The 22,068-nt window shown below is 45.8% G+C and overlaps 1 protein-coding gene across 1 annotated transcript in view; it reads left to right on the top strand.

Annotated features, from left to right (window-relative positions):
- Window positions 1–5,780: 5,780 nt before the first annotated feature.
- LOC146190179 (sodium-dependent glucose transporter 1A-like) overlaps window positions 5,781–22,068 on the top strand; it is a 47,342-nt gene continuing 31,054 nt past the window's right edge. Inside the window, exons 1-5 of the mRNA XM_084604910.1 lie at window positions 5,781–5,915; window positions 6,872–7,090; window positions 10,060–10,156; window positions 18,018–18,144; window positions 21,624–21,782. Coding sequence (XP_084461036.1) covers window positions 7,014–7,090; window positions 10,060–10,156; window positions 18,018–18,144; window positions 21,624–21,782 — 460 coding nt within the window. The 5' untranslated portion in view covers window positions 5,781–5,915; window positions 6,872–7,013. The remainder of the gene's footprint in view (window positions 5,916–6,871; window positions 7,091–10,059; window positions 10,157–18,017; window positions 18,145–21,623; window positions 21,783–22,068) is intronic.

Raw genomic sequence — 22,068 nt, 5'->3', positions numbered from 1 at the left:
GATGGTCGGCGTGGGGACGGGGAGCATGACTGCCGCTGGGAGGGAAGTTGGCTCCATGCACTGTTGACCTAAGTAGTCTTCAATCTCTCGGGATTGTTGGCCTATTGAAGGGCGACGCATGCCGATGGGAAATCCGTGAAGTCCAAGGTGTCGATAGGGGCACTGGCGATAGAGATGACCTGGTTCCCCGCAATGGAAGCACAGGCGCTGGCGATTTGGGGCGCGCCACAGGTCCGCCTTCCGCTGGGGTGGTCGTCAGTTTACGACGTACGGCTCAGTGTGGGCGGAATACAGTTAGCCTTAGTCGGGCGGCTGTAATGGCGTTGAAGCAGGCACAGGACGTCGCACCATATCTGCATGAGTTGGACGTAGGTACTCCGTGGGAAACGATGGCAGATCAGCGCACGCTACCGAAGGCCTCCAAGTTTGAAGCTCTTCGCGCACAATGCTAGCTATAGAGTCGGCCATCGACTGGGGAGCACAGAAAATAGTCAGGAGTCCTTCGCGTAAAACTGAGCGGATGATGTCGCGTAGGTTCGGGGTGGCCCCGAAGGCCGAAAGCGGCTCCGCAACCGAAGTGGCGAGCACCGGCCTGTCGTAGGTGGTAGACCGCTGCTGGAGCATCCTCTCCATTGTAACAGCTTCCGAAAGAAACTTGGCAACCATGCTCGGTGAATTACGCACGAGGCCAGCGAACAGTTGCTCTTTAATACCACGCATGAGGTGGCGCTCCTTTTTGTCTTCAGTCATGGCCGGGTCAGAACGTCGGAAGAGCCGAGTCATGTCCTCCACGTACATGGTTACAGTCTCATTCAGCACCTGCATACCAGACTGTAAAGCCCTTTCTGAGCGTTCTCGGCGATCCACGCTGGTATAGGTCTTAAGAATGTGTCGGCAGAACTCGCGCCATGATGTTAGGGCGTCTGCTCGGTTCTCGTACCAAGTACGAGCGCTATCTTCCAGTCTGAAGAAGACGTTTCGAAGCTTGGCGGCGTCGTCCCACTAATTAAACGAAGCGACCCTTCAAACTGGACGAGCCAGTCTTCGACGCCTTCGGTCTGACTACCGTGAAAGGGCTGAGACAGTCGTGGATTCTGCAGGGTGTAGTAACTTGGAGCTTGCATAGCAGGCCGAGGGGCGGCTGCGGTGTTGAACTCCAAAGGCCCGTGCTCAGGGGGCAGGCCTTGATTCCTCCGGCTAGTATGTACAGTGCACAGGGGTGTCGACTAGCACAGGAGTTGAGTCTTGGGCGTGCGGTGGTGTACGGGACATGTACTGGGATTGAAACCTAGTGCCGAAACCAAAATATGTCGCGTACAACAGGGCAAGACGCGAGCGACAGGGCTAAGCTGTAGGGGCAGGCACAGTTTCGAACACAGCGCGCGAGCCGACTTCAGTGTCCTCTTCTCCCAGGCGCCACCTGAGAACATCAGGAACGCCAGGTGGCAATATCTATAAAATAGCTAATGCATATGCTGGGCATAAGAAATCTAGATCGTGCCTATCTAGAACACAAAGAAGAATGTATTCAGTTATACTCGTTCTTTGAAGAAAAGTGAAGCGGTTTTGTTTAGCCATCGAACAATTTATAGGCGTTAAACGTGAAAACACGAGAGCAATGGGTACTTCCGGAGGGTAGACGTTACGCAATCAGGCTTACCAGAAAAATAAATATCCATGCATAGCGGTTCTCGCTGGAGTACTCAGTAGGCTTTTGACAGCTGTACGTAAATATGGCGCTTTCGGATATTTACGAATTAAATATGCAGTCTTAATCAGTATTTTTCAAGCAAATTGGTGTACTCATTAATGTTTTACAGGCCTTTTCAGCAGCAGTTCACTTGAGTCATTTGAACACAACGGCAATTAGAGGCGCTGTACGACAGTGCCAACTGAACTTGAATCTCAACGGCAATTCAGTTAAGCTGAAGTCGGGGGTCACAGTTGAGCCTGTAAATTGACAGATGGCTGTTAACAGATGTGCCGTATCTGCCGCTTCGGTAATATTTCGAAACGCAAAGTGTTCTCAAATCACACGAATTATTGTGGCTGTGCATGTCCCAGCCTGTATCTTCTACTAATCAAATGAATGCACATGTCTCAACTTCGAGAAGCATCATTAAAGCAGTGAAGTCATACTTGCTTTGAATGCATTAGCTTAGCTCGGTGTGGTGCTCAGTTGCGGCATATCCAACATGCATTGAATTGTTAGGCAATAAATATTAAACATGTTTTCAATTACTGCTAATATTAAAAAGCACTTTCAGCCGCAATATTTTTCACATGTGTTAGTATCGATCCACAAATTGAACTGAGTTTCTCGAGACATTCTGTGTAACCTAGCCGACAGCCGTTCAATTCATCGTCAGTTGAGAAACTGAACTGTCACTTAACTTAATGCCAGTTCAAACTGCCCTTGTATTGAAATGTATTTCACTACTTCTTTGGACCTGTTCGTGTGATAATTTCGTTATATTCGCTATTTATTCGTGTGCCTTTTATGCATGGAACTGCTATGAGATGCGATGTGTCCGCTTGCAGGTGATCCATAGTGCCTGTGCTTGGTGCGCCCATGTTATAGGAAAAAGACAGGGACTGGATGAAGCGATTTCGAGATTGGAATTTGACATGCTTCCAAGTCTGACTGGATGATCAGATATGTGGCCTTTTACACGCTGCCCTCTCATCTGGAACTTGACCACTGTCTATCGCCCAGGCCAGCTAATTAGCAACGGCTGTCTCTTTCTGACCACCTGCAGCTCCTGTCAGCATAACCAACGTGTCGGACAGCAGAATAGAAAGTTGGGCTAGTTGAAAGTTGTTCATGATGGATAAGAGGGCGCGAACGGAACGTAGACACAGAGAAGAATACAACAAAACAAGCACCGTTTTCAAAACTGGTTTATTGGGGAAAAAACAAACTTTTAAAAATGAACCGGTATATAATCGACAACAGATACAATTAGTAACAAATCAAGGAGAAGAAGAGAACAATTTCAAAATCTTCGCAGATATTCTATTTCTTTCTTAGTGAAACCGAAGGCTTGCTTACGCAATTACCATATGAGGCGATGTAGAACGCTTCCATCACCTTTCTGGTTCTTTGCTGAGTATGACGAAATAGGACCTGTGTATCTTCATAGATAGGGCTACAATTATTGCACTCTCGCAGGTGTTCTCTCACCTCTGAAGAACTATAATTTTTGTGTTCACGAAGACGAATATTCAAATATCGCCCGGTTTGTCCTATGTATGCCAAACCACAGAGAAAGGAAATTTTGTAAACCACACCAGATTCGCAGCGCACAAACCTTGCTGTATGCTTTACTTTGCAGGAGTTAGAATCATTGGCTACATTTTCTGCCTTTTTTTGCGCAGGATGACATAATCTTCCTAACTTCAAGGCGGCGGATAGGGCTATTCCTACATCATATCTTTTAGCGACGTGTTTTAACCCATGTTACAGGTGATGGATGTATGAAATGACAGCACGCTTCTTCAAGTGCACTTGAGCGGGTGATACGCAGCCTTTGACCCATTTCAATGACTTCATGCATGACTGGGAAATGACATTATTGGGGTAGCCTGCATTTAACAATCTAGAAGCTTGGGTAGTGAAACTATCAGAGAGAACATGTGGGCATGACTTTGCAAGGCTGGATCTGAGACAAGAAACCGCTAATCAAGAATGCTGAATTGGGCGAGTTGGTGCATTTTCATTTTAGGAAACGTAGCGTAAAGAAGACAAGGACAAAATGAGGGATACACACACGAGCGCTCGTGTGTGTATCCCTCATTTTGTCCTTGTCTTCATTGCGCTACGTTTCCTAAAACCGCTATTCCGCTTTTAACTAGTTTCGAATGTTGTGAGCTATAATTGAGCAGTGGTTCTTTTTTTTTATCTAGGACAATATTGCCATCATACGTCTAAAGCGGCACTTCATCCACACACAGCTGAGGAGCGCAGCTTCCCATTTCTGAAGGGTATGGGGATGTTAGCAGGCCCACGTTAGGTGGTATAGGGAGAGGACCAGTGTGTGTACCGCGCGGGTAGAAGCGGTGCAGTAGTGCGAGGTGTGGGGCGCAAATCGGTTCCAGGTTGCGGATTCCTCGAATTTGTGATCCATAAGCGGAAGGAACGAACTAGGAGTTGTGTTCGAGATGATAAGCGAGGAGTATGGAATATAATGATCGGGAATGGGCTGCGGTCCAGAGATATAGTTCGGTCTTCTGCTTGTCTTACCAAGTGTACACAGGTTTGGACTGCGACACGAGCTCGCTGGATTCCAGGTGTAACGGCCAAGAGTCCAGACAAGCTTGTGTCAGCGGTATGAAACTAACAGAAATCCTCTTCAGCTGTACGTGCCCTGAGGCCAGATGGTCTGCTCCAGTGATTGGCGTTGGGCCTGTGAGTGTAATTTTATGATAGATGCCAAAGCAGGTGGCCGATGGCATGGTTGCCCCGAGATATAAAAGAGAGGGCTTTGTCGAGAATTGGACATCGTGCGGTTAATAGCGTGCGTATCTCTACAAAGCTTTCTCTTTCCTCCTTATCATGTAGTGATGCTTCAGACTATAGTCCGTCAAAAAATTATCTGGGGCCTTGACTTCAATAAGCCGGTCAAGGGGAGCTGATAAGTTCGTTGGGAGAGCCCGCTGTATGTAACTACTTGCTTTGAGCACTAAAAGGCTGTTTTTTTTTTTTTTTTGGTGTGTATTAACATATATCATATATATATTACAAAGTTTGCTCGAGATTTCAAAAGGCAATGACACATTTAAGTTGCCTGTGAAATTTGCACAATGTAAGGAAAATTGCGACCTTATTATGATTGACATTATATACATTAGTCAAGGTTACGTAGGCCGAACATAACTATATATATCAGGCCAGCTGCGTGACTGTAGTAACGGCATCATGATCAAGGAGAAGAGAGAAGACGAGGACGAGGGAAGGCAGTGAGGTAAACCGGATGAAGAAACCGGTTTGCTATCCTACACTGGGTGAAGGGGGTGAGGGGATATAAAAGTGATGGGTAAAAGAGGAATGGGTGAAGTCAGTATAATCACATCACAACCATATCACGTCACATCACAGCAAACTCAGGGCGTATCGATCAGGCCCGTGGTTTTCATGAAGCGGAACAATGCCTGGGAGGCCTTCACCGCCTACGATCGCCGCGGCCAGTGTCCAAGAATTTTTATTTTAGTTTGTGGGCGTCCATCTAGAAGCTCCAACGCACGGCAGAGACACTGTCTTTCCGCACTTTATATGGGGCACTCACAAAGAATGTGGCCTATAAAATGTGGTGCACCCGCAAGTCTATGCAGGGCTATTAGCAATGCCTATCACAAACGATCAAGAGTGTGAACGCTACACCAACCCACAGGCGGCACACCGCTTTACTTCGGGAAGCCGGAGCTTCAGGTCAGGGTCCAGGCGTGAGTTCGCAAACTGCCCAAAATTCCACAAGGCGAGCGCGAACTTGCTCGCGCAAGTGTGGTAAGGTAAGCGTGCACGCGAAAATAAGTGTCGGTTCAAAATACAGCTGCATCTTTGTTTTTTGTTTTTTTTTTTTGTTTTTGTTTTTTGCACACTGTTCAAATGGGTTTATCTCTACAGCATGTCTTTTTCTACGCTTCGACTCTTGTAGATAAGGGCGGTGGCTTAAAAAAGACGTTATCTGGCCGAGCGTGTACTCCATAGGCCGCCGTAAGCTGGCAAGACTAGCAAGGGACCCAATGTGTAGAAACCTTCGTCGTGCACTGGCTTCCCACTTCGGGCGGCTTCGTAGTAACTGCAGCAGCATTTACGAGTGAAATTGCACGAGCTCCATAACCGCTGCTCATCGAATTTTCTCCGCCAGACCTAGTACTCGGCTGACAAAACTTTTCTATCCAGCCATCATATGCAGGTATGTTGAACTGCATGCCTGCGTGTTCTTAGAAATTTGTGTCAGTTTGCTTCTTTTGTCTACACATGCAGTGGCACTCCATAGAAGAGTGGGTCACCGTTGTAACGTTCATTTATTTAAGTCACTGCCAGTTTACTCGGTAATTTGCAGAAAGTATGTCAGAGCCTTTGGGAATCTTTAGTTTACCCAAAACTAAAGCAAAATCAGCACATTCGACACGCGTTGCTGGAAATGGACAGCGGAGCAAAACGTCTCTAAGTATCTCTTGGCAATTATTTCAGGGAAGGAAGTATTTCAGAGAAAAGTCCTTTAATATTTACACCAGCCAGCATCGCACAGGTAGGGCTGAATGCATCTCGATTGTTAGATGCTACCAAGAACCTTAAATATTGTTAGTGTATTTTATTTATAGAAGCTGGCATCCCTTCGGATATATGCTTCCATGCACTCGATCTACTAATATTAAGCGTTGCATGCACCTCCTCTGAACATGCACTGACACCAATTGTCAGCGTTACTCCTAAAAGCTTATTTATTTGATATATTTTGTATGCAATCCCTCAATTATATCACTAATGGATTGTCGTTTTCCGGTTACGGCGCCGTCGCCAATCAACGTTCTTTTACACTGTTTACACCTAGAGGTCAACAGTTATGAAACCAGTTTTCTGGCGGTTTCTTTGAAACTCGGTAATACAAGAGACAGACTGCCTCGTAATGAGCTGAATAGCCGCACGCGATTGAGTAAATTCATATTATTTCGTTCTTCTAGTTCTCACTGTTCTTTAACCAAAAGAATTAAACACTTCATCTATGGCGTCCCTGCTGCAGCTCCGCTCGGCACAACACATGCCCTTGTAGGGTATGTTTTGCACGACTCTCTAACTCGCAATCATCGCACGGCCTACTGCATTCCACACGCAGTGACGAACTTCGTTCTTTGTTTTTGTTCGCAGCAGCTGCCGGGGACACCGAACGCGTCGTGAGTCTAGGCGCCAAGCTTGCTGCAACCTTTGCTCGTGTCGTTCCTATATAACCACAAGGTGTACGGGTTCCTTCCTACCTCGTCATCTTCCCTGAAATTTGTTTGAACCTAGGATGACGACCAGGGACGCTTCATCTAAGGAGCATGCTGATCTGGGCTACCGGCCCCAGCCGACCGCAGGCGAGCTGAGGTGAGTCGTATTATTTCTGCTGATGACCAAACAATGTTTTCGTCACATGGGTCCTGGGGCTGGCAGCTTACTTCGAGTACAGATAGGCGATTAAAGTGAGAGATAACCTGTATTATTGAACACGTATGTGTATTTTATTGACTAATTTGAGTGCCTTGGTAAGACTGCTTATTTCTGAGGGTGCTTGTATTTAAGGTGAAGAGAAAAATTCGCAGAATTATCACTGTATCTTCGAGGCTAGGGTGGCGCTTTTGTAGGGCCGTCATTTAATAGCAGGCTAATATTTAAAAAAAAAAATTAAACGAGCTAAACATGGCTGCTCACGCATGAATCAGCATAACTTGATTGGCGTCGTTTGCCGCGTAAAGGTGAGGGGTGTTTGAAGGCTCTGGACTTGGAGCGCGGGAGGATACGGCAGAATTTGCTCTCTTCTTTTTCCCGTAGCAATAATTCAATGCAGTCAGAAAAGCGGTTAGCTTCTGCATCGCGGCACAGCTGACCAAGCGGCCACGCTTCGAAAATTTTTGGCTTGCGCATACAAATCCCTGCATTTCTATGCTTTGGGACTGAGTTGCACTCTAATGGAAGTTGACGAAGACGGCTAAGCACAGGACGAAGAAGTGGCGCGATGTCAGGCTGTGGCGATGACATAATTGTTTAATTCAGCGACTGGGGAAGCTGTCCAACTTGCTTCATACCAGATGTTTACCCCCGCGCGATATTTCCTTTTACACATGCGCGAAAATACGAAAATATTTGCGATAATGGATAAAAATATAATAAAATCCACCCTTTCGGTTGATTCTGCTTTAGGTTCAATTCGGTGATTTGTCCGAGTGGCAGTTAAAAAAGAGCCTAGAGTCGAGAACTGGAAGGTGATGCCCTTATACCATCACGCATGCGCAGAGCTCGCGCAGTGACAAATGTTAGGGGAGTTGTTGTGCCTGTACGAAAGACTGGTTTCCCCAGGAGAGTCCGCTTGAACCTTGAGCGATTCAGCTCGCGCTGGAAAATAATGGCCTTAATGTTTTCCCGCGTTATTTACCTGCCTTGCACTAGTGCTATAGCGAGGAGAAAGTCAATACTGCTTCGTAAGCTTCAAACTCACTCCACACGCCGAACTACGGACAATGTTTTTTTGCAATAAATTGAGAAGCGGAAAAAAGAGCCGCCAGTATTATAAACGTAAGTTCCACCCGGCAGCAACAGGGGTGGGAAACGAGCCAGGTGCACACACAGGTCGAGTACAAGAGAAGTGCGTGTGTGACATGTTGTTTTGTGCAGGTACTACGTGTGCCCCCGTGTGCTGTTTCTCCACAGCTGGCACAGCAAGTGGTCCCTTTCCAAAGCAAAGCAGAGCTCTCAAGCCCTATATGACACGTCATATTAGAGAAAGAAAGTTTCCAAAACGGAGAAGAAAATACAGCACTGTTTTTCTCACTTTAGCAGCACCAGCAAGGCATATTGAAATCGTGCTATTTCTGATAATCAATTAATTTAAATCTTGAAGATTTTGAAGCATACGAATTATTTCACCAGTAACGGTAGAACCTATATAAAAGCGCAGCAAACAGCATTATTCTCGTACCGGTATCTGCAGTGCACTGTTGCACGGCGTTCGAATTGTCTCCAGTATTTGAAAAAAAAATGGTTGCATGGCAAATTTTTTTTTTTGTGCTTGTTGCACAGTGCGTAAAAGGATCCACGTATTTGCGCCGTAATAACTTGTGCGAATAAAATTCATTCTTTGGTTGAAGCAAGCATCAGTGGACTAAGTAAGCAGAATAGTGCTGTATGAATAATGCTCCATTATAGGTAATAATAACGCTGCTTAGGTGTCATTCCTACTAAGCTCGTTGATGCATTTTAAACTCAAAAGCTTTAAAAAAGGGTTTTTACTACTACGTGAAGCACGCTGGGCGCCCAGGAATTTGATTAAAGCTCCAGTAATTAACCAGGCTTCAATCCAGTCGGAATGAAGGGGCTTTCAGCAGCAGCTGCAGTAAAACTTTTCAGCCTCTCCTCGTTTCTCTTTCCACGATATGAGCATTTTGAGCATCAGGCATGACTATACCCATGGGCACCCTACAATGCAGTTTGCCGCTGGCCCCCCAGCGTCCACAAGTATCAACGCCTAGTCTGTCAATAAGTGCTATTTGTCGCTGCCTCCAGTCTGGTATATAGGCAGTGAGCATTCGCGTCGAATTGAACATAACTGCCGCATTTTGGCAAGATCTCCTTAGCCTCATGTTGCTTTTCGACTGTCATGGATCCCAAGCGGAAGAATAAGCCCCGGTAATGCTACATAAGAAACTGTCACGCTGCAGTCGCGAAAGAAATCTAGGTAACCAAATTGTGCGGCTTGTCGAGATAACTATTGACCGGATTTAAAGACTTTGTTTTCTGCGCATGTGACTTTCAGCCACGACTGCAGGATTAGCTTGCACAAGTAGTAATCGACAAAGAGGCATGCATCGGTGTTGCTTTTTTTTTCTCGGGAAAAGGAAAAGAGAGGAGGGAGGAGTCAAACTCGCGTTAGCGTCTACATGCGTTTTGTTGGAAGTGTTTGAATATGCAGGTGCAGTGACCAGTCATTAGGTGCATGAGAGGTAACGACAATATTCTCTATCTTTTCATGCAATGTGTGTGTGTGTGTGTGTGTGTGTGTGTGTGTGTGTGTGTGTGTGTGTGTGTGTGTGTGTGTGTGTGTGTGTGTGTGTGTGTGTGTGTGTGTGTGTGTGTGTGTGTGTGTGTGTGTGTGTGTGTGTGTGTGTGTGTGTGTGTGTGTGTGTGTGTGTGTGCGTGTGCGCGCGTGTGTGTGTGTGCGCGCGCGCGCGCGTGTGCGTGTGTGTGGGGGGGGGGGGGGAATTGAGAAACCACCGTTTTATGTAAACAAAAACCTCTAAACAAAAAAAAGCAATTCTTTTCTATCTATAGGCAAATTAACATATATCTTGCTGCCTGCGCAGTGAGCACGCCATCCATTCAAGGAAGTGGTCTCCACGTGCCGAGCTGTGGCTCAACGTAGCTCGCACATGCAACGTGAGCTTCGGGAACTTGGGGATGGTAAGTAGAGCACGAATAATTTAAGTTGCAATTTGAGCTCCCTCGATCCTTTCAATGTAGCTGCTACTGCTTTACATCGGCCGATAACTTGACGAGTACAAGCACGAGCTTGTCATAGAACTGGGCGTAAGTAGGGAATGGCGAAGTAAGCCGCTAGGACACGGAAATCGCGCAGGATGGTGAATTTATTTATTTATTTTTATATATTTATATATTAATTATGGGATTCTGACTACCCCTTCGGATTGACGATACACTTCGTTTGTCGTGGACGGGAAAAGCCAAAGGCCTTCGTGCACCAAGCAATCTTTTTTTCGGATTACCGTTCTTGAGGAAATATAGTATGAGGCCTTCAGGTGAGTACCTTTGTATATTCCATCCTCACCATTATATGACCCTGCGGAAAAATGTTTGATCTCAAGAATTTTCTCCTTTAAAGCAGCGGTTGCCACCCAAGATCGGTTTTTTGGTTGTTATGCTGGAGGCACAGTTATAATTGTAAGTGACGAAACGTGCAACACCGTTCTCAATACTTTCTAGCTGGTTAATCAGGTTGAGCCTATGTGGGTCCCAGATTGGGCAAGCATATTCTAGAATAGGGTGTATATTAGGGAGATAGAATAGAATGCTTCTTTGAGAATGAAAGGGGGCGGTCTCCAGGTTTCGTTTAAAGAAATTCAATACAGCGTTAGCTTTGTTAGCCAAGTAGTCCACATGCTTGTTCTGTGGTCAGTCAGACCACAAGAATACCTGAAATTACAACGCGGCTAAGTGAGTTCTCGATAAAACGCAAGAGCTGTCATTTTCGCGTGAACTGCACGTAACAACACTTGCTTATATTGATACCCATTTTTAACGTATCAATTCATGACACCACATAAGTGAATCACTTTTCAAAATACCAACGCCACCATGATTGCGAATGCATTCGTAAATTACACAATTATCAGCTAGCGTATAGGCGTGTATGGAACAATGATTACCCCAGTAAGATCATTATGATGAATTAAAAAAATTGAGGGCCCTAAAACCGATCCTTGTGGCACGTTCAACGTCACATCAGCACATAAGGAGGATGTGTCGTTAACTACAAGATACTGAGTTCTTTTTGATGCGTAATCTTGTACCTACTCGATAACAGAGGCGCGTAAACCAAAAGCAGAAAGACATCTTGTACAGCAACAAAACGTGTGAAACAGTATTAAATGCATTTTGAAAGTAAAAAAAAAATTTAGGCTCAACTTGAAGGCTCTTATCGTAAGAAACAAAGATATCATTTGAAAATTCGCACAATTCGGTGACGCACTACAATTTGAATCTAATACCGTGTTGGTGCTGCGAGCAAAATCTACTATTTTCTAGGTGCTTCGTTATCACGCTGTAGATAATGTTTCAAGGATTTGCAACATACCGTTGCAAGGTGGCTAGGACGCAAGTTGATAGCTAATTGTTTGCTGGATATTACTAATGAGCGAGCACTATACGCGGAGACGGAATTTCATTGTCATGTTCAGTTCAGTTCAGTTCATGCGTTCAGTCGTGTCCGACTCTTCGTGACCCTGTGGACCATGTCACGCCACGCTTTCCGGTCTCTCACTATCTTCTTAACATCACATAGCTTCATCTGCAATGCCTCGAGAATGCCATCTAACCATCGCGTTCGCTGCCTACCCCTTCTCCGGCGACCCTCAACCTTTCCCAACATCAAATCTTTCTCCAGCGACTCCTCTCTTCTCATCAGATGACCAAAGTAGCTGAGCTTTAACTTTAAAATTTGACCCTCCAATGAGTAGTCAGGGTTTATGGTCGACAATATCGACTGATTTGATCTTCTGGCAGTCCAAGGAACTCTTAAGAGTCTTCGCCAGCACCACAATTCAAACGCGTCAATTCTTCGGCGGTCAGCCTTTTTCACAGTCCAATTCTCGCATCCATACATCACAACTGGAAAGACCATAGCACGGGTTATACGGATCTTGGTTGGCAGACTAATGTCTCTGCTCTTTACTAGGCGGTCAAGGCTAACCATTGCTCTCTTTCCCAGAAGCAGGCGTCTCCTAATTACATGGCTGCAGTCTCCTTCCGAGGTAATCTTGGCGCCCAAGAACAGAAAATCTGTCACAGCTTCCACTTCTTGTCCATTGATGCTCCAGGACTTGATAGGGCAAGACGCCATGATCTTCGTCTTTTTAATGTTCAGTTTAAGCCCAAACTTCTCACTCTCTTCTTGTACGCGCATCAGAAGTCTCTTGAGTTCCACTTCACTTTCTGCCATTAAAGTGGTATCATCCGCATATCTAAGGTTGTTGATACGTTTTCCAGCAATCTTCACTCCAGCTGAAGACTCGTCCAGACCGGCCTTCCTCATGATGCACTCTGCATATAGGTTAAATAGGCAGGGCGACAGTATGCAGCCTTGCCTCACCCCTTTCTCAATCGGAAACCAATCAGTAAGACCATGCCCAGTTCTGACAGTGGCCTCTTGCCCTTCATAAAGGTTCCTGAGGAGACAGATGAGGTGAATTGGAACTCCCATCTCTTGGAGAGCTTGCCACAATCTGCTGTGATCTACGCAGTCAAACGCTTTCGCATAATCAATAAAGCAGAAGTAAATGGGTTTCTGGAACTCTCTTGATTTTTCCATGATCCAGCGAAGGTTGGCAATTTGGTCTCTAGTTCCTCTGCCCTTGCGAAACCCAGCTTGCACGTCCGGAAGCTCCCGATCCACATACTGCTGCAGCCTACCTTGCAGGATTTTTAACATCACCTTGCTAGCATGCGAAATAAGCGCGATCGTGCGGTAGTTGGAACAATCTTTGGCACTGCCTTTCTTTGGAATGGGGATGTAAACTGACCTCCTCCAATCCTGTGGCCACTGCAGGGCTGTCCAAATCTTTTGACATAATGTATGCAGTGTGTTAACAGCGTCGTGGTTGAGGTTTTGAAGCAACTCAGCTGGAATACCATCAATTCCGCTAGCTTTGTTCTTAGCAAGACTGGCTAAGGCCCATTCAACTTCACTCTTCAGGATGCCCGGCTTGAGATCAGTAATCACAACCGTCCTATGTTGGGTTTGCACATCCAGGTCCTTCTTGTACAGTTCTTCTGTGTATTCCTGCCACCTCTTCTTTATCTCTGAGGCTTCAGTGAGGTCCTTGCCTCGTTTGTCCTTTATCACGCCCAGCTTAGCACAGAAGCTTCCTTTGATATCTTTGATTGTCTTATACAGAGCTCTTGTGTTCCTTAATTGGCTGTTGTCCTCAACTGCTTGACACTGTGTGTTCAGGAAGGCATTCTTATCTCTCCTTGCTATTTTCTGAAAATCCGCATTGAGAACCTTGTATCTTTCTCTTTCCCCCATACCTTTTGCCATCCTCCTTTCCTCAGCTATTTGCAAAGCCTCTTCAGATAACCAGTTTGCTTTTTTGCATTTCTTTTGCTTTGGAACTACCTTAGTAGCAACTTCTTGTATTATATCACGAACATCAGTCCACATCTCTTCGGGCTCTTTGTCTTCTAGATCTAATTCTTGAAATCGATTCCTCACTTCCACAGCATATTCTAATGGAATCTGATCCAGATCATACCTGAAAGGCCTTCTAGTTTTCTGCGTTTCCCTCAATCGAAGCTTAATTTTGGCAACAAGAAGCTGATGATCGATGCCACAATCGGCCCCAGGCCTTGTTTTTACTGCTTGTATAGCGCTTCTCCATCTCTGCCGGCAAATAATATAATCGATCTGATTCCTGTACAGACCGTCCGGTGAAATCCATGTGTACAGGCGCCTCTTGTGCTGTTGAAAATGAGTATTCGCTATGGTCAGGTTGTTTTCTTGACAGAACTCTACTAGCCTCTGCCCAGCTTCATTTGGCTCACCAAGACCGAACTTGCCTGTAATTCCGGATATTTCTTCACTCCCGACCTTAGCATTCCAGTCTCCTATGAGAAAAACGACGTCTGATGATGGGGTGCGGTCTAAAAGGCATTGTAGGTCCGCATAAAATCTCTCAACGTCAGCTTCTTCAGCAGCAGTGGTCGGTGCATAGACTTGGATAACTGTTATGTTGAAAGGGTGACCTTGGATCCGAAGTGAAATCATTCGGTCGTTTTTGGGGTTGTACCCTAGCACTGCTTTGCCCATTCTTCTGTTTACTATGAGAGCGACCCCATTCCTTCTCTTGGATTCGTGCCCACAATAAAAGACATAATGGTCGCCGGAGTTAAATTCTCCCATTCCGGTCCACTTGAGCTCGCTGATACCCAAGATATCAATGTTCAATCTGTCCATTTCTCGCTTGACGATATCCAGTTTACCTTGCGCCATAGATCTTACATTCCATGTTGCTATGTGATATATCTCCTTGCAACATCGGACTTTCCGGTCGCTTCCCGACACATCCACAACTGAGCGTCCTTTTGGCTTTAGCCCAGCCGCTTCATTCGTCCTGGAGCTACTAGGAATCGCCCTTTGTTCATCCCCAGTAACATGTGGGACGCCTTCCAACCTGGGGGGCTCATCTTCCGGCGCCATATCGGTAATGGTATTGTGACTGGCCATAGGGTTTTCTTGGCAGGAAATACTGGAGTGGGTTGCCATTACCTTCTCCAGTGAATCACCTTTTGTCAGAACTCTCTGCCGTGACCTGTCTATCTTGGGTGGCCCTACACAGCAGAGCTCACGACTTCATCGAGTTTCGCAAGCCCCTCCGCCACGACAAGGCAGTGATCCATGAAGGGGCATTGTCATGTAGCAACTGTTAAACAACATGACAGTCAGTGCTCGGGCCCGTTTCTTCACAAAATGATTAGGTATAGCGTCTAGCCCTGGAGCAGAAAACGGAGTGAAATGCTTCAGTATAGTGAAAACGATCCACTCTCCGAGATTACAATATCAGGCATGTGTTCAGGAAGACACTGCGTAATGGGTGGGAGGCCTCATTTGTAGCACCCTACAAATACTGATTTGAAGTATGCTTTAAAAATAGTGTCTGCCCGCGTCGTCATATACAGTTCGTTCCACTGCTAAAGGGAACATGGATCGCACGGCACTTTGCGAAACGCTGCCGCCGACCACTGGCAACAATGCAGGGCACCAAGTGCATGCCCAAGAGGTGCAGTCGACCGTGCTTACAGCGCATGCGCCTTGTGCGATCGTTTGTAACTGGTTCTCTCGGGAGTGCTTTGTAAAGCGTGACAGCAACGTGGCCTCATGTTCCCTGCATCAATGAATCGTACTGAATAATTTGACCGCGTGAAAGAGTTGGATTTCCAACCGATTCTTTTGTATTCGACTTCACATATTTACATACTTCTTTTGGTGACGTAGGCAATCATATTCAGTGTGAACAAAAACTATTCTTAACTTCATCAGTTTTTTTTTTTTTTTTTTCAAGCAGGAGCCAAGTTGCCCGAGTTGGTAGCTCATATCATCAGCCCTCCTGTTCCTGTAGAGCTGATTTATTGTTTTATCGAACCATGGTGTATCGTTTTGGCGTTTACCAATAATCATGCTAAAAGGGACATGTCGATGATTCAGAGAAGCAAGTTCAGACTTAAAAGGGTTTCATAGGCTTTTCATTTTCATGAATTCAGCACAGTCTTCAAAGTAAGGTAAAAACTCGAACAGATCCTGTGTTACACCTTCAAAGTTAACGTAGTCATATAAAAAAAAAAAAAACTTATCTTGAAGTGGGTTCTAAATTTTAAAGGTTTACAGAAAATAGCGCCGATAATGAACTCTTGATAGCTTATACCAGGAGTTGTTGCGACTAAGTTAACAATTTCGGAGTTATTTTACAAAGCACAAGATAAAATGGTAGCGCAATTAACTTCCACTTTATCTTGCAGGCAAATTGACGAACTGATTAAAACTACAGTCGTTCCGCAGCTCTTTAAATCCTGAATGTACAGGGGTGTTCATTTAATGAAAGAAGCTATTTATTTTTCCAAACAATTTCAGGGAAGTAAATTCCCCTCAACGAAGAATGCTGTCTGATTCCAAGAACGACAGAACATCAGACGGCTTCAAACTCTCGGGAATAAATACAAATTTGGAGACCTGCAAAAGGATCAGATGGAGAGGTGGAATGCATTCTACAGTTCCATTATGCACAACATAACTTCACATGAAGGCTCAATGACCGACAGTGACAGGCGTTTTATCCTCTTTTCCACAAGAATAAAGACACCATCGCCATGATCATTACGGGGTTAGCGATAGACGTTGAAATGCTCGGGAAATATTCGAGGGCAGATTTTCTGTTTTGCCTTACTGACACTAAACAATTTACGAGACATTTATGTACATGTGCACATGAAATTAAATCTTGCACTTTAGTATACTACACAATCAACCTTCATTTGACACTCTTTTCGCAGTTCTTGATCGTTACAAAGGACCTCAGATAAGTGACAGATGTTTCTCAAGCATCGGACCAATGGCCCGTTCTCAAAGGCCAGGTCTATATCGATGAGTGACTTGAAGTCGTGAGAGCAGTGCAGAGTCTCCGGCGGCTCGGGGTATACAGCCACAAATTTCACCCTTCTTCCACTCGTTGTAAAACTCTGTGGTTGTGCTCGGAACTTCACATAGCCCTTTTTTACGGTAACCGTCAGTCAGGGTTATTCCCCCAACCAGCTTCCGCTGGCCCAACCGGTCAAGCACTCCGCCTTCATCTCTCTCTAATTGCCTACTTTTCCATCTGCTAGCCGTGGCAAGTGGCGCTTCGCTCTAAAGGACGAGGCCCGTCAAGACCCCAACACTTTACGAAGCGTTCACGATGATCATAATGAGCACAATGTTCCGTTCCTTGTTGGTAATCGGTGGTGTCATGTGCCACTCTGTATACACACCCCAGAGGGAAATATGGTCCAACTAAATTTTAGAAAAGCACATCAAGTTTTCACTCTAAAACAGGCGATTTTGGTGAAGTAAAATGACGGCTGCAAACCACAGAGCCTACTTATGCGCAGTCTGTGCAAGTTTGCATCGATACATTTTATGCACGCAGGTTCTATGGATAGCCGATTATCTTTTTGGCACTTTCGGTACAGAAAGGCTTTCAACCATTCTATTCACATCCCAGATACTATGCACCTAAAAGAAGCAGTACCCGTGAGTCCGGCAGAGTTAAAGTGCTTCAAAGCACACTACTTCCGTGCATAGCCTAATAATATATATAATTGGTTAACAGGAAAGGAAATGCGCGGTATCTGTCACACTTGTTTCTGTGGACACCTGAACCGCGCCGTAAGTGAAGGAAGGAAGGTGGGAGTGAAAGTGGTATTTGATTTTATTGAATGGATGATTGAGAGTTGAAAATTTCGCTCCACACTAATTAATGACGCGACTTTCATAAAGTTTATTGTTCGAAAACAGTCTCCTTGAAACTGATTCGTAATGCCAGCATTTTAGACAACGTCTGTCAGGCGACGGCTGCGATTGTGATGGAGCAGCTCATAATGCCGCGGCTAAAGGAGTAACTTTTGTCTGCGAAGCTAAGTTGACGCATAAATGTCGCTTTTTTTTTTTCAAATGTTATATTCATTTATCTCTTTGTTAGGAGCCCATGCTCCAGTGTATACGCAACACCATCTACGACGCTCGCTCCTTAGAAGGGAGAATCGAGGTAAAAACAAAGCCAAAAGGGCCTGCTTTTGATTATGGGTCTTAGTAGACGTAACCGAACAACAAAAAGAAAGCCGAACTTCAGAGTAAATTGGTCACAGCAGAAAGCCACAATGAGTGACATTATATGCTAATTGTGAAGCTATCCAGTTGTTTAAATCACTGTTTTCAAAACCCCATCTGCTTGACCATACCTGAGCACGCTCCTATTAAACTCTATTGCTTGTGGCGCAGGGTTTGGTGGTGGCTTTGACTGGTGTTGCCTTGCTGGACCTAGGAGAGATCTACGACACCAGCATATCAGCCGTCTCGCAGCTCATTACAGCGCGCTGCATCGGTGGTCTGGTTGGGTCTCTCCTTGGTGGGTATAAAGATTATTCACGTGACGTCATTGCTGCTTTACTGGCAACCATGGCACGAACAACGCAACATGAAAGAGGGGGAAAGAAATAGAGGGCCTACGGCGAATCAAGGTACGGCGTCGGTGAAATCCGAGCTCTGGTTGGACGGTGTTCCAAACGGCGTCTCAAGTATCCGACAAATAAGCGGCGCGCAGCAGGGAGGACGCTAGTAGACCGGCGCAGACGCGCCGGAAGCATTTTTTTTTGTACGCTTTTAGTTTCGAACCGCCCAACGTTATGGCGTCTCCGCAAAGCAGGCTTGCCACGACGGCCACCTGCTAAACCTGATAGTGAATACCTTATTTTTTTAGGCAACTACGGGCGTAAACTACTGTGCTGACTATGGCAGGTCACCTGCAAGTACGTGCAAGCTCAGCTTATATTAAAGTTTTTCGATAATCAATCAATCACGCTCATATTTTTTCGGCGACGTCAATAAGCCAAGTACTAATATGAAGGGAAGGTTTCATCTTCCTCTCATGTCTCAGCAGCGCCTCCTCTCCCACTTCCGCAAGCACATTTTTTTCTCTCTCTCTCTAGATTTTACGACATATGGCCCACGATCTACATTGGTATGGCCGATAGTGCAGGCTCTGTTTACTAAGCGCCCTCAATCCTTGCCTCCCGACGAGCAGTAAAACCTTATTATGTGGGATCTGTGATAGCTAGGCCTGAAACCATATAAACGAGCGGTTTAGATTCCTAAAGGTGCCGTGTTATTGCGACAGTGTGTGGTTTGGCCTTCACACCTCCCTTTATTCTTTTCTTTTATTTTTGCCCTTGTTACACAGTACAGCTGACAGCAATGACGGTCCGTTTAACTTTCCCGACTTTTGAGCTCTTTCTCTCTGATGCTCCTTCTTTTGCAAGCTCTTTAAAGCAAAAACACACACACACACACTGGGGCATTGCACTCGTGAACGCTCTTGTACGTCGTTCGGCAAAGGGCGCTGAGAGGTGAAAGCCCCGCCTTCTAGAAAACGGATGCGCGAGCCATGGTCTCGCCCGACGAGTGACCGATCCAGCCTCTCTTAAAAGCACAGGTTTATTCCGGATAAACAGAAACGCCCTTAAAAAAAAAAAAAGGAAACACTTGGTCCCGTTGCACTGCAAACATGCGGTTGAGACTCGCGACAATGGAACAAAAAGAATAGAACAAGGAACAAAATGCAGCGCGGTACAAGACTCCTCATGTAGCAGCAGCAACTCACGCCATTCCTGCAGGCACACCGCTTCCGTCCTCGTCTGGAACGTCTTCGTTCGTCCGTGCACATCCCGCTGGCCCCTGACTCCTCCCCGGCCGCGCAATCCCCTCGCCGGATTCTTGCCGGGCAAAGGACATACAAAAGCCTTGCTTTCCGACGCGCTTATCTACCTTCGTTTCCGCGCTGGTAACATGCCGCCTCCACGACCACTGCAGCTCGGTCATGCGCACTCGCGCTGCCTGGGCAAACACGACTGCAAATTGGAAAAAGCGCGCACTGTTTGAAAGGGGCTGCGGCGCCCCACACAGGATAGAATGGGCAAAGCAAAAAATTACAAGAGTTCAACGCTGCTGAACCAAACATTGAGCGAAAGCTTTAGCTGCGGGTGACCGAGCGTTCTTGTCTTTTTCTTCTTCCTCAGCCCACATATAAAGCCCCGTGTGAACGTGCCTTAGTGGCCTATAGGGGTAACGTGAATGCTGCAGGGTCCTAGCAGGCTGATTCTGACATAACCGTCCCATGTGAAACGAGAGACCCAAGTTGGCAGCTCCTGCCAACTCAGCCGCGGCTCCGACCGCGCCACGCCGACCGATTGAGTTGGTTGTCCATCTCTCGCTTTTGTGTCACTTGGGGCGTGACGTCACAGCGTCACGTGGGTAAGACGTACGTGGCTACCGCCGCACTACGCTGAAGGCTCGAAAAAAATGATGATGAAACCTAGAGTAGTATTGCTTTCGCAATAAAAAAAAAGTAGAACTGCTAGACGTCATACCTACCCTGCTTTAGTGTTGTCCGCTGCTCTTTTATACGCTATAATAAGAACCATAGTATGTGCTGCATAATTTTCCAAATATATTAATTCCTAACTTGAAACGCCTTCGGTTCGATTAAACTTCCTCGTGCTTGCTGATCCCAGCAAATGTCTCGCTTTCGCTGCTTGCGAAAAAACGTGGCAGCAGTTCTATGTTGTCTGCAGGTAATATCAATAAGCGGACAAATGCTGCAAACACGGCTAAATAGTTTTTCATGTGCTGGCGCGCTGTATGTAAGTCAAAGACAGGAAGACGATACAGATAACGACACGATACGTTAACTGTATCGTCGTTTTGGCTTTTGGTGTAAGTCATTATGTTCAATACAGCGTGCCCGTACTTGAAGATAAAAAAGGGACAAAGGCGGGACACATGTGCGAAGAGCGCTGCAATTCGTACCGCACGAGGGCCTAGTCTGACCCCCCCTACCGCCAGGCCACCGATGCCCCATTGAATCGACATGGCTGGCAGCAGTTTTACCGTTACCAGGTTATCTGCTGTTTATGCTCCGCTCCGTCCATCCGTCCGTCCATCCATGCGTGCGCGCGTACACGCGTGCAGCTGCAGCCTACGCAGTTCAATACCACTATATATTGCCGCGAAACCTTCAAAACTGTATTTGTTGTTTTTAGCAGCCGCCGTCAAGCGGCCTTATCACTCTGATTCTGGCACGCTTATCAGTTCTGTATTCTTTGTTGAAGATCGATGTGGCGAGACGCACCTTTATCAGTTCCTTTGTCGCTCAAGATGCACCGAGATCTGTCTCGAAGATTCCGGCCACTCGCGTATCTTTCTACAATTTTTCAGCTTGTACTATAGGGACAGTTTGCGACGTTATCTAGAATGTTCTGAGCCGCCTTTAAATTGAGCGTTGATATGTGCGACAGGGATTTGTAGTTCGACGAGCACGTTTGTTGCTATCGCCGCCGCCGAGTTGCTTAGTTTTTTTGCGGGCGCAAGTCAGCCCGATAGAGTTAATTTCAGTACCATCAAGCCTGTGTCTTCTTTTGGTGTCTACGGCCTTGTCACCACTACGTGACAATATTCAAGTGTTATGCTTTTACTAATGCAAACATAGAAAACACGCACATGATTGATTAACTCGCTAAACTCATATCAGGTTAACTTTAGTGGACAAGTTTGTCATACATGTACAAGGAGCGTCAAGGGACGCGTCATCTGGGCCTTCCCAGCAGGGGACTACCCTGTGAGCATCCCGACTCTCCGAATCAATAGAAACTGTGCTCTGTCGTCCTATACCTATTCAGTAGTGGCTATCGCTCATGGTGCACGTGGCACGCGTATTATTAAAGAAGGCTGCAGGTAGAGGTAAGAATAGAGCTCATTTCCCTCTGTTCACCAGATCAACAAAGGCAACCAGAAAAACAACTCATTTACTTGACGCGCGCAACTCATTTGCAGGGGGCAAGCTATACGACGCTTACAACACCCAGGTCGTATCCATTCTGTCCATGGCACTGGCCTGCTTCACAGCACTGATGATCCCTCTCAGTGGAATCTTAACCTTGGCGTATTTCATGATGTTCCTGCTCGGACTCAGTCTAGGCGCCTTCGGCACGGGTAAGTCTCGTCTAGTACAGACGCAAATTCTATCCCCATAGTACAGAAATAGTAAATGCATCACAGATTGCGAGGTGAAAAAAGATATCAATGCATTACACACACCCCCTCCAGATTTTATATATATATATATATATATATATATATATATATATATATATATATATATATATATATATATATATATATATATATATATATAATTTTTTTTTCCTGTCCCGAAAGTGAATTCTATCGAATTGTATACAATTCATGAGAGGGTGGCAGCCATCGTATTTAGGCTTAA

The sequence above is a fragment of the Amblyomma maculatum genome, chromosome 5 (assembly GCF_055883805.1).
Source record: "Amblyomma maculatum isolate TAMU_Amacu chromosome 5, ASM5588380v1, whole genome shotgun sequence".
Lineage (NCBI taxonomy): Eukaryota > Metazoa > Arthropoda > Arachnida > Ixodida > Ixodidae > Amblyomma > Amblyomma maculatum.
The sequence above is the reverse complement of the archived record's forward strand: the minus strand, read 5'-3'. Positions and strand labels throughout refer to the sequence as shown.